We start from the raw sequence: 13,749 nt of genomic DNA, 5'->3' as shown, positions 1-13,749 counted from the left end.
ACAGTAGCTGGCACCCTCACCTACATGATTATAGCTATTATATCAATCAGAATGCTTTTCCTAGGGTTCATCATTATTTATCTAGATAATTAGGTATTGTTTTATTTATCTTGCCATTTGTTTTTACTACAAATTTGTTTATATGTTTGAAATCAGTCATGCAGCCAGTTATACTTCACCCCCACAACATTTATGCAAAATCCACTGTATCAATAGTTTAAAAAATAAAAAATTTAAAAATATTAAGTCATCATATCAATTGACACAGAAAAACCATTCAACAAAATCCAACATCCTTTTTTAGGAATAAACTTAACCAAGGAGGGAAAAGAACAGGATGGTGAAAAAAGAGATAGAGGAAGGTATAACAAGTGGGAGAATATACTGTGTTCATGGACTGATAATATAAACATCACTAAAATAGTCATACTACCCAAAGCAATCTATAGATTTAGTGCAATCCTACTGGCATATTTCACAGATCTCAAAAGAAGACTCCAAACATATATACAGAACAACAACAACAACAACAACAACAAAAGACCCAGAATAGCCTCAGCAATCTTGAGAAAGAAAAAGTTGCAGGAATCACAATAGTAGATATCAAGTTATACTACAAAGTCACTGTAATCAAAACAATCTGGTACTGGCACAAAAATAGGAATATAGATAAATGGAATAGAACAGATAACCCATAAATCACCCTAAGCCAGTATGCTCGATTAATATTTAACAGAGGAGGCAAAAGCAATCAATGCAGTCAAGACAGTCTCTTTAATAAATGGTGTCGGAAATTTGGACAGGTACATGGGAAAAAAATGAAACTAGACCACCAACTTATAGTATACATAAGAATAAACTAAAAATGGATGAAATAATTAAATGTAATTTGTGAAACCATAAAAATCTTTGAAGAGACCATAGGCAGCAAAATCTCAGATCTCTCTTATAGCAATATGTTTAGTGATACATCTCCCAGGGCAGTGGTCGGCAAACTCATTAGTCAACAGAACCAAACATCAACAGTACAACGATTGAAATTTCTTCTTTGAGAGACAAATTTTTTAAACTTAAACTTCTTCTAATGCCACTTCTTCAAATTAGACTCACCCAGACAGTGGTATTTTGTGGAAAAACCACAATCAAGGGGTCAAAGAGCCACATGTGGCTCGCGAGTCGCAGTTTGCCGACCACAGCCGTAGGGCAGGGGAACTGAAGGAGAAAATAAACAAATGGGACCACATCATATTGAAAAGCTTCTGCAATCGCTTCTCGGACTTTTGGCTAAGATCAAGTGAAAAGCTTCTGCATAGCAAAAGAAACCATCAACAAAATGAAAAGGGAGCCCACTGTATGGTGGAACATATTTGTCAATAATGCCTCTGACAAGGGGTTAATTTCCAAAATATATAAGGAACTAATACAACTTTAACAAAATGAAGAAAAGCAATATCATTTAAAAATGGGCAAAGGACCTAAATAGACACTTTTCCAACGTGGGCATAAAGAAGGCCAAGAGACATATGAAAAAGCTAGAGGCCCGATGCACAAAATTTGTACAAGAGTAAGCCCTCCTTCCCCCTGCTGCTGGCACCGGCTTCCCTTGGACATAAGTGGGACCTGGGCTTCCCTTGCAGCCCTGGCTTCATCTGGAAGGATAACCAATCTAATTAGCATATTATGCTTTTATTATTATAGATGCTCAAAGTCACTAATTATTAGAGAGATGTGAATTAAAATGACAATGAGGTATTACCTCACATCTATTAGAATGGTTATCATCAACGCATCAACAAAACACAAGTATGTGGAGAAAAGGGGACCCTAGTTCACTGCTGGTTGGGATGTAGACTGGTACAGCCATTATGGAAAACAGCATGGAGTTCTCTCAAAAAAATAAATATGGAACTGCCAGTTGATCACATGATCCCACCTCTAGGAATATTCCTATGAAATCCTAAACACAAATCAGAAAGAATATATGATCCCCTATGTTCATGGCAACACAATTTACAATAGCTAGGATCTGGAAACAACCCAAGGACCCATTAGTACATGAGTGGATAAAAAAGCTGTGGTACATTTACACCATGGAATACTATGCAGCTATAAAAATAAGGATCTCTTACCCTTTGAGACAGCATGGAGTAACCTGGAGAGTATTATGCTCAGTGAAATAAGCCAGTCAGAGAAATACAAGTATCACATTATCTCACTTGTATGTGTGGAATCTAATGAACAAAATAAACTGATGAACAAAATAGATCCAGAGACATAGAAACATGGAACAGACTGATAAATATCAGAGAGAAGGTTGGGTGAGGGGTGGGGGAAGAGGATATTAACTGGAGAACTTATCTACATATATGCATAGCCCTTTGACACAGACAATAGTGTGGTGAAGGCCTGGGAGGAGAGATGGGTGTCCATGGAGGGGGTCATCTGTAATACTTTAAATAATAGTACTTATAGCCACCTGATGCTATTTTATGCACTTGCTCATTTACATGTATATTTTCCATCAACCTTTTTAAAATGTTGACCTCCTAAGAGGAAGAATTTTGTCTCATTCTCTGTTATACTCTCTAGTAACTAGAAAATTGCTCATGAAAGACATGCTTTAAAAATATTTGTTTAATGAGTGAATATGTTTGATTTATTTATAGTATAAGCAACACACCAATCTACGTGAACAAAATGTAAGCATTAAAGCTTGTTGATTTTCCTGAATACATGTATTTTGATAAATATAGTAACAGCTATGTCCTTAGGATCATTTGCTCTGTCACTTTGACATAACTCTTAGAGATCAAGCTTATCTTGTATATGATATTAATTGTTAATTTGTTCATAAACTGCTCTTCTCCCTCTACTTCTCTGCTCAGTTTCTGTGCCTCTCCCCTCTTTCTTCGAACCTTCTGAGACTCCATGACTATTCTGTGAGCCACTCTAATTATTTGCAACAGAAAGGAGAAACTTTGCCTATCCCAGTGCATTAGAGATAAGTGAAAAATAAAGTACCCCTTTCCCCCAAATGGCTTCATTTAATATATGTTGATGTTTTATCCTGTCCATTCAATTTTTCTCCCAAGAACCATGAGATTGTGTCTATTTGCTATAGCTCTCACAAGTTCTGTGCTCCAATATTAGAAATTAATGTCCAAACATTCCAGGCCAAGGAAAACAGAACTCAAATCCCATTCTTAGTCATTGAATCTCTGTGCTTAATCCACATTCCCTTGACTAATGAGGAAAATAGGCAGTTGTTTGTCAACTCATTTAAGGTAAACAAAAATACACAAAGACAACAAAAGAAAACAAAAACATTACAAAACGGAGTGTGTTAGTAGGATTGCCACAAAGCACTTTTTTTTATCAACTGTATAAATCAGTAATACTGTTTTGTGATGAGATTTAGTTGGTAGATTTCAATGGGATCATAAAGAAATTATTGCTAGTATAGCACTCATCACAATGCATCATATACATTATATGCTTTTATATAGTCATATTCAGACTCCATGTCTTATTCATCTTTTTACTTCTGATATAGTGCTTACTATTTGTAAGTACTTCATAAATGCTCTTGAAATTGAATTATCCTATATAATAAAAGGCTAATATGCAAAATGACCACTTGCTATGATGTGTACAGACCACCAGGGGGCAGACACTTAATGCAGGAGCTTTCCCCTGGTGGTCAGTGTGCTCCCTCATTGGGAGCACAACTCAGCCAGAAGCCAGGATCACAGCTGGTGTGCACAACGACGGTGATGGGAGCCTCTCCTGCCTCCACTGCAGTGCTAAGGATGTCAAAGTCACAGCTCCCAGACTGCGAGAGGGTTCAGGCAAGGCTGAGGGATCCCACAAGTGCATAAATTTCGTGCACTGGGCTTCTAGTGGAGTTATAATTACCTAGGTTTTAAACTCTATGAGTGTTTAAAAGCTGTATTTTATTTCTCTTGAAGTCCTTTACTATCTTAGTACATGGCTTATATATTTAAATATCTTCAAAACGTTTTCATTTAATTGTGTTCTTGAAGATAGATCACTTCTCCTGCTGTGGAATCTAATGTTGGAAATATTAATGATTCTTAAATTCAGGAGCTAAATGCCTTTGGACCCTTAATTAAATATCCAGTTCATTATTTTATGAGCAACACTATTTTTCTTATCAGGCTGTGTAAAAAGCTAAATGATATTGTGCCAAACTCTGATGGGTATCATTAGAACAGATTTATTTTTCACTTACTATATCCAGGCACTTAATCTCTTATCCTATTTAATCCTTACACCAAGCCATAAGGGAAAACTACTTATGTCACATTTTATATATAAGGAGACTGAGACTTTAAACTCCTGAGAGTTTAAATAATTTCTACAACTTGCCAAACCAATAAGGCAGAGTCAAGAAATATTACACTAGTATCTCCATGAAAGCTAAGTGTATGATTTTCTTTGCTATATAATGCTTCTAAGACACAATGCAGAGAAAGTATTATTTAAAATACATTTTGAAAGATATCTATGATATTAAAAGAATAAATTTTGTGGTGGGAAGACTACAGGTATCCAAGAAACATTGAGTATTCTCAGTAGTATTTGAGGGATTAGTATTTAAGGGACTAAAATTAAATTGTAGAGAAGTAATTAATCAACAGAAAAATGTATTTTCATTCTGAATATCTAACATTTCTCTCCTTAAAAACATTAGAAAATTTTAATACTACAGGCCCCATTACCCCGGTCTGTTGTCACTTGTTTTTGGAAGGTGAGATCCCATTTTTCAGTTTCATAACTCAAGTGCACCTGGAATGGGGGAAAAAGGAATGACTATATACCTTTAAGATTAGTCAGGGAACCTTAAAATAAAGAATCAGTCCTATCCAGCTAGCATGGCTCAATGGTTGTGTGTTGACCTATGAACCAGGAGGTCACAGTTTGATTCTATGGGGCATGCAGGAGGCAGCTAATCAATTATTCTCTCTCATCATTGATGCTTCTATCTCGTTCTCTCTCCTTCTTCTCTGAAAGAAATAAAAATATATTTTAAAAAAGAACCAGTCCTATACACAACTTTATGTATACCCACTTCTAGATGTTTCTCTAACTGGTAGCTGTAATCCCCCTTTTCCTCTGAAGAATGGTTTTGTCAATTGGGCTATATTAGTAATTCTGTAAGAAAGATCTGATTTTATTTTAAAGAAACATATCAGCTTTAATGTTGTCAATAGGATGTTCTGAAGAATAAAGTGAGACCTTGGAAAATGCTTTTGATGGTGGATACATAGGATTATTTTAACATATACTTAGCAAGAGTAACATCTCTATTATAATTGTGTTTTTTTCTTGTTAGGATAAAAACAAGATCAGGATTTAAAATCAACCTGTGCTCCATGTCACTACTGTTGGATTTTCTTTACTTTTTCAATGATTTCAGTTTAGTCAGGCAGTATCTATGTGTGTCTCCATGTTTGTGTATGCCAGAGAAGAAGAGGGAGAGAGAGAGGAAGAGAGAGAGAAAAAGGGAGAGGGAGAGGGAAGTGTGGTGGTGTTTTCTTTTGCTATAAAATGTCTGTTGATCTAGTCATGGTCTGATGCTAATTATTATTTATTTATTTATTTATTTTTTACTGTAAGTCATTTGCTGGAATTTCCTTCCAGATCCACTTTTGCCAGTCCTATGTAATAAAAGTTAATATGCTAATTAGACCAGACTACAGTATGACCTTCTGGAATGAACAGTGGGCAGGGGGTGGGGCCAGCAAGCCTGCACTGCTAGACCAGCCATGGTGGTCTCAACACACCCCCTTCTGCAGAGGCAGTGGGAGAGGGGGCTGTGTAGTCCTGGCCCTGGTGCTGCGCTTTCCACAGAGGCAGCTGCAGAGGCGACAGGAGAGGGGGCTGTACAATCCCGTTGCCTCTATAGAGGTGGGATAGGGCACAACCATAGCACTTCAACCTCCCAAGGTCCCTTTCCTGTCTGGCCAGGTCCCCAATTATCCCCCCTCCACCAGGGGGTGGGGCCAGCGCTAAGGATCAGAGAACCCAGTTTTTTATTGAACTGTGCTCCCCCTGGAAGGCAGACATCCCCCAAGGGGTTCCAGACTGTGAGAGGTCACAGGCTGGGCTGAGGGACAGCCCCCTTCCCCCACTGCAGTGCACAGATTTTGTGCACTGGGCCTTTAGTGAAGAAAATAAAGAGGGCTTTGTGTTTGTGTGTGTGTGTGTGTGTGTGTGTGTGTGTATGTGTTGACTTTGATCATTACCATTTCTGTATTTGTTTCCCAGTTGTTGCCTATAAATTTGATTCAACTCATATTTATTAAACACCATAAAGTGTCAGCAGCACTAGAATAATGGATAATTCAGCGCATGCTCTTTGCTTTGTGGCAGCAAAATTTCTCATCCTCAATTGACTATAGAACTGAGCTACATCTTAGCTTCAATGGTCACCGCTTTTCACAGTCATTTTGCGAGTATGTCAGATCTGTAATTCAACTGTCATGCTGGGAGTTTCCTTTCACTTTTATCAAGCACAGGTGAATCATACAAGACACATACCTAACTGATCCCCATTATAGCATATCAAAACGTGACATTTGTAGATGATATATTGCACAGTAAGTGTACTCTTCTATAGGTTATGGTTACTTAGTTAAATGTTTTTGCTCTCCTAACAGATTGCTAAGTGCTATGGTAGTTACTTGACAGAATTTTCAAGGAATAGGTAACAGAGAATTGGGAGGCAAAGATCTAGCCAGCCCTCTAGCTTGAATTTGCTGTTACCTTCGACCAGCCAGTTGTTCTAGTTGCACCTCAAATTCTTCATCTTTAAAACAAGGGAGTTTAATATGTACAGCATCTTTTACTTTTTTTAGTATTATTATTACTTTTGATCACTTTAAATCGGGCATAAGGGCAGAAACCAAGCTATTCAAACCCACATCACAATGCCTAGCACACTATAGTGTTCAATATACATCAGTTGAATTGATCTTTTTAATTTTTTATTAAAGTATAATTGACATACTATATTATATTAGGTTCAGCAATACAACATAGTGGTTTATATATATATATTTATTATTAAATTTATTGAGATAACATTGGTTACAACATAGTGGTTTGATATTTATATATCTTATGATGTGATCACCACATAAGTTTAATAACCATCTGTCACCATGCGAAGTTATCACAATATCATTGACTATATTTCCCTTCTCCTCTTCACCCATATCTCCACCCTCCTCCTCTCTGGCAACCAAAAGTTGCTTTGTTTTGAGTCTCTTTTTTTGTTCATTTGTTTTGATTTTTTACAAACTCCACATATTAATGAAATCATGTGATATTTTTCTTTCTCTGTCTGAATTATTTCACTTAGCATAATATCTTTGAAGTTTATCCATATTGTCACAATTTTCAGGATTTTATTTTTTTTTACTAGAGGCCCAGTACACAGATTCATGCACTGGTGAGGTCCCTCAGCCTGGTCTACACACTCTTCCAGTCCAGGACCCTTCAGGGGATGTCAGAGATTCATCAGTCTGTTCCATGTTTCCATACCTGTGGTTTTCCGCTCCTGTGTTGAGCATCTGTCCCCTGGTGGTCAGTGCACTTCATAACTACCAGCTGGTCGATTGGTTGGCTGGTTGTTTAGGCTTTTATATATAAAAGTGTTGTTCCATTTTATTTATTTATAAATATATATATATATATATATATATATATATATATATATATCTCACATTTTTTATTAATGCATCCATAGATATAAGAATAAATTCATTTGATTAAAATCTTGGGTGAAATATTGATGTACAACAAAGGCAAAGGTACTTTTGTCAGAGAGGGGTGGGTAATATGACAAGGTATGGAGGTAAGCCCCATTTAACACCACTTATCTCTATCTTTACTCCATCTGTCCAGAGTGTCACTGTGGAAATCAGGGCTTAGGGAACACATCCTATATAATAAAAGCCTAATATGCTAAGTGTCCAGTCATCCAATCATCTGTTCAACCAATCAAAGCGTAACATGCTAATGATATGCTAAGGCTGATCAACCACTCATTATGATGTGCACTGACCACCAGAGAGCAGATAGTTGACCAGTCGACCAGTCACTATGACGTACACTGACCACCAGGGGGCAGATGCTCAATTCAGGAGCTGCTCCCTGGTAGTCAGTGTGCTCCCACAGGAGCCAGAAGCCAGGCTCACAGGGAGCAGGCTGAAGCCATCATTTGGACATTCACTAAGGACTCCCAGACTGCAAGAGGGCACAGGCTGGGCTGAGGAACCCCCCTCCCGCTGAGTTCACAAATTTTATGCACTGGGCCTCTAGTTTTAAAATAAAATAACTTAATAAGTATATAATTTTATCTGTCTCCAACATTCTACAATTTCTATGCTACTTGGAGTTGCTGCATGAGAATAGTATGAAGGGTCTTAAGGATGCAACATTATGCCATGTGCATAGGGGGTGGGTTGGGGTGGAGAAGCCACATGAGCATTTTATATTTTTGAATGAATAATGCATTCAATTAGTTATGAAAAATAGCAGTTGATCCTATGTATGGTTGGTCTCCCAAACAGGGACTCTTAAAACTCACCCTGTCTTTATTCTATTAAAGAAAAATGAGGGTGAGTTGCTGAAGTACATTGAATTATTGAATCCTCTGATAATGAGGACCCGTGGCCAACTTCTGGCACTGCTAGATCAGCCTTCCAGTTATCAACCAAACTGGCATGTCCTGGCAAGGAAGGTAGAAACTCTCAAAATAGAAACATTTAGCTCAGCATTCCTAAATTGATCATTTTTGTACTTGCTAAAGTTGGAAGTTGCAATGACAGGTTTCGAGGGACCTGGGCAATTCAATCTTCTAGGGTGGGAAGGGAGGCTTAGTGAAGAAGAACTGGCTATTTATCTAAAGTTCAGATAGTTTAATCTAGCTGGGAATGCAGTATTCATTGGGAAACCTGTCTTCAAGAAGCTCAATAGTAAACTATTAGATCTGTAGGCTGATAATTTATGAATTGATGATCACATAGTATAAATGTATAGAAACTTAAAATTCAAAGAGAGTATTTCATACAAATTATTAATAAATACTATAAAATGTAATAGATAATGGTAGTAAGGGATTTTGACTAAATGGGAAGTATCTTTTAAAAGTATGATATTGGAGAATTACCTGTATGCATGCTTGATTATGCAGCTTGTACTAGTATTAATTTAATCCCACATTGCTACCCTATTTATAATACTAAATCTAATTACTAAGTTATGTGTTTGAGGCAGTGTGATCCAGGGTATGAAAACTAAGCATTTTGAGTAAGAATAATGAGGTAACTTTATGTAAAAAGAAATCATTGAAATGTCTGATATATAACTTTAATTAACAGAGTAAATGTAAAATATGCTTTAGCTGGGACCAGTTTGGCTCAGTGGATAGAGCATCGGCCTGTGGACTGAAAGGTCCCGGGTTCGATTCCGGTCAAGGGCATGTACCTTGGTTGCGGGCACATCCCCAGTAGGGGGTGTGCAAGAGACAGCTGGTCGATGATTCTCTCTCATCGATGTTTCTAACTCTTTATCCCTCTCTCTTCCTCTCTGTGAAAAATCAATAAAATATATTAAAAAAATAATACAATAAAAAAAAATTAAAAAAAAATAAAAGTGTGGGGGGGGGGGGCGGCGTGCAAATTGAAAAGATTTGGTAAAATAGTCATATGTTCTTAAAGACTGACCAATCATGATGCAGTACTTAAATACTAGTAGTCTCATGTGATTGTCAATTTGGAAATGTTATATCTGACTCATATACAATCTAATAGCTCTTTAATTCAAAGGCACTGGCTGCAATATGTAAGTCATTATGTGGTAGAATGCTTTGACACTATTCTGATAATGAAAATTATTTAAGAAAATAAACTGTGTTCCTTCCTTCAGTTCATATAGCATAACTATAGTCATTATTATTATTGTTGTTTTTCAGCTCCTCTGACTGATAAGCCACCCAAGCTTTTGTATCCTATGGAAAGTAAACTGACCATTCAGGAGGCTCAGCTGGGTGAGTAATTCCTTAATTCCAATTATTACACTTTTCTCAATACATCCTGACAGTCAATTAGGCCTATATTGTAAACTGATTTAACACTCTGAGCTAATCCCACGTATATGTAAAGGGAGCCAAATTAGAAAATACCAGCAAACATAGACCATTTCACCCTCTACAGCACATCCATTAAGACCAAGTTGTATATATGAATGTAAAATCTCATGTGTCATTTACATGGCAATTGGGAAATGAGATGGGCTGAAGGTTTTACTGATGGTGTTATATTGTCACTTTATAAAGCTTGAATTGCTTTTAAAGCAGGCAATATGCAACTATTTGACTTACCTATTATTACACTAAAATACAGTTTTTGAAAATTGAGGGGAAAGGTATAGATTTGTAAAAATCAATGTTACTATTAGAGTTAAAATAATGTTTAGTTAATCAAATATAATGGACATTATGCTAGTTAAGTTATGGATAATATATTAATAAAATATGAGCAAGTGGCTTTTGGTTAAAGGACTAATAGGCTTGGGACATGACCTAAGAACATTGACAGTTTATGATTTGATAAATATATCAAATTGTCTATAAATCAGAATACTAACATAATTACTTTAGAGTTTTGTCTAGAATTTCTGAATCTGGTTGAACTATAGTCAGTTATACCGAATTATGAAAACTTTCCCATCTTAATTATAAATATGCATAGCACATTTAATGATATTATTTTAGTTTGTATTTATATTTGAAATATTGCATGCATGCCTATCTAATCAACATTAAAAGAAAATTATTATTTTTTAGTGGTTTGATATAAAGGATTGGTAATAGTGTGAATTTAACCATACATTCTTGTTTGTTAAAAATTTTTTTCTTACATTAGCCATTGAGAGTAGAAACCCATTTATTGTATGCAACTAAAAAGGAATTGGTAGCCCATCTCTGAAATTTACCAATGTTATTTTTGTTCTTGGAGTTAGAATTTGTATTAAATTGTAAATCATCTTCAAAATGAAGATTACAGATATAATAATCTTTACCAATAGCATATCCAAAGTAATAGTGCAAAAAGATATGATGATGGTTTTAGAACTTGTACAATTATTTTAGTCATTGGATTTCTAACATTGGAAATCCACATATTTACTAATCTTGAGGAAAGAAGATGTGTGGGATTTATACAAGTTATGGTATTAACATGCTTCTTTGATGGTAAGCTCAAACCTTTGAATTAATGTCATATATATGCAAGTATATTATAATTATCTTTATTTTGAAATAGAAGATTACCAGCAGCATTAAAGTGGTACTAGATATGAAACAAACAAATAGTTTAAAATTGTATCACAATCTTTACTCATGCTATGGTATATTGCGGTATACTAGTATTAGATTTGATTGTTACATTCTAAAAACATGTTTACATATAAATTATCATAAGTGGCCATGCTCATGCAGACCCTTATGTAACTCCTAGGAAGATGTACTTCTAAGGATTAATGCAAAATTATAAAATCTTGGGCCCAAAATGAGTTGTTTATGGTACCAGTTGTCAATAATGGACATAGTGAAAATGAAATTAATTGTATCTATTTATTTGACAATATAATTAAAATAATTTCATGATTGATGGCTGCCCATTGGGATTTCTTACATTTTTCTCTGAATTTGGAATAAATCATATTATTCTCTTCTTCCCACTAAAATGTTTTACAAGATGAAATAATTTGTAAACCTTTCCTTTTAAAAATTAGTTTTTCTTACACAATAACTAATCAAATAAATTTTAAAATATGAAAATTATTATGCAAATGTGAAGGGTTAACTATATTCATTTGAAGAAACATGGGAATGGCTGTCATCAAAATGCTCAAGGAAATACTCTAATTCCTTTATATTGTCACTGCTTCCAGGAACATAACTTCTCTTTAAATAGCAATTAAACTTGAGATATGAACCTGGAATTTGGATTCTATATACAACTTTTGTTTTGTTTTATTTTCTGATTCTAGTTCTCAGTGCCTAGAATAAAATAACCTTAATCATTGGATTTTTGAGTATCAGTTGATTTGAAATAATTCCTTTATAATGTTACTGCAATAGTATTGGGATAGCTAAACATATGATCAGAAAGAATAAGTAAAACTAAGAAATAATATCAAGGACAGAAAAGAGTCAAGATTCCTAAAATATATTTGTTTTCTACCATAAGTACTTTGATTTTCCCCCTCCTTGAATAATTAATTTTTGCCCTTTGCAGACTTATAAAAGATATATATTTCAACAGGCTCAAATGTGATATCATAATAAAGGAGAGTCAGTGAAGAATCATGGGGTGGAAGTAAAGATGGTAACCAGGATCAGTGACAGGGAACCTGTAAGGGGTTATGAGAAGGTGAGAATCCCCAAATGAAGTTTATTGGCCAAGTACTAAGGAGTCTGACTCAGACTTGCCCTAAACTGAGTCAATCTTGACTTCAGAGGATAAAAAACAGCAACAACTACCATATGAGTTATAAGAACAATCATCAGAACTTACACAAGTTCAGTTGGTACATGTCTGTTGACCAAACTTGAGCATCCTGGCTAACTTAACGCACATCCACTTGACCTTGGTAATTGCAAATCTAGCAGTTCTACAGTTTCTCTGAAAATATATAAAACTCATTAATAGTGATTGAAAAATCATGAAATGCATGGATTTGTCTTCACTTCCAAATTCTCCTTTCTCTGCCATTTGCTGGCCATACTTACTCTTTCTTTATCCTGTGTGTCCTCCTTTTCTTGCAGTTCCTTCACCTTCTCAAAAGATGGTGGTCATTTAAACTTTTCCAAAAGACACAAAAATCAAACTACTTAGGGAAAACAACAAAATAGTAACTAAGTTCATATACAATACACAAAAAGGTGGGTTTGAATATCAATCAACCTGTGGTCACAAAATAGTATTTCTAAGTGGCAACTGTGTGTTCTAATGTGAAAAAAAAAAGAATTTTTTATTTTTAAATAATGTTCAGGCATCAGCAAATATATGGACAGCACTTTCTTGGGCAAAAGGCCCAGAAATCACACTGCACAATTCTGAAGTTCAGTCCAGGAGATTATCTTGACTTAGTCCTTTCAGGCATCTGTACCTTAAGGGAATCATAAGACAGGTACCATTGCCTTGCTGAGTGTAAGCCCTGAGAATGTCAATCAGAAGTGTGTCCTTCTTGCTATAGTCAGGAGCCCATTTTCAGAACCTTCCAGAATAGAGGGTGTTTTATTCATCATTACCAGACTTTCAGAGAGTAGAAATCCATTTCACCCTTGACCTAGTGAAACACATTATTTAAAATTATTATTCCTTATCGAGATATGGATATCACTATTTAAATTTTGGTTTTTGCTTTAAAAATAATTATAACGGTTAATAGTAGAAATTTTGGGGAAAAAGAGAAAATAATCTTGTTTCTTTTACTTTACATTGTATAAACATTTCACTCCTATTAAATATTCTCAGGAAGCCAAAACCGGTTTGGCTCAGTGGATGGAGCTTCAGCCTGCGGACTGAGGGGTCCCGGGTTCAATTCCAGTCAGAGGCATGTACCTTGGTTGCGGGCACATCCCCAGTGGGTGGTATGCAGGAGGCAGCTGATCAATGACTTTCTCTCATAGATGTTTCTAACTCTCTCTTT

At 35.6% G+C, this 13,749-nt stretch overlaps 1 protein-coding gene across 1 annotated transcript in view; it reads left to right on the top strand.

The window, feature by feature from the left end:
* Positions 1–13,749, top strand: part of IL1RAPL1 (interleukin 1 receptor accessory protein like 1) — a 1,280,256-nt gene that overhangs the window by 957,516 nt on the left and 308,991 nt on the right. Inside the window, exon 6 of the mRNA XM_084869596.1 lies at positions 10,004–10,078. Coding sequence (XP_084725722.1) covers positions 10,004–10,078 — 75 coding nt within the window. The remainder of the gene's footprint in view (positions 1–10,003; positions 10,079–13,749) is intronic.

This window comes from Pipistrellus hanaki (assembly GCF_964339955.1).
Source record: "Pipistrellus hanaki genome assembly, chromosome: X".
NCBI lineage: Eukaryota > Metazoa > Chordata > Mammalia > Chiroptera > Vespertilionidae > Pipistrellus > Pipistrellus hanaki.
Note: the sequence above shows the minus strand (reverse complement) of the source record. Positions and strands in the feature narration are given on the sequence as shown.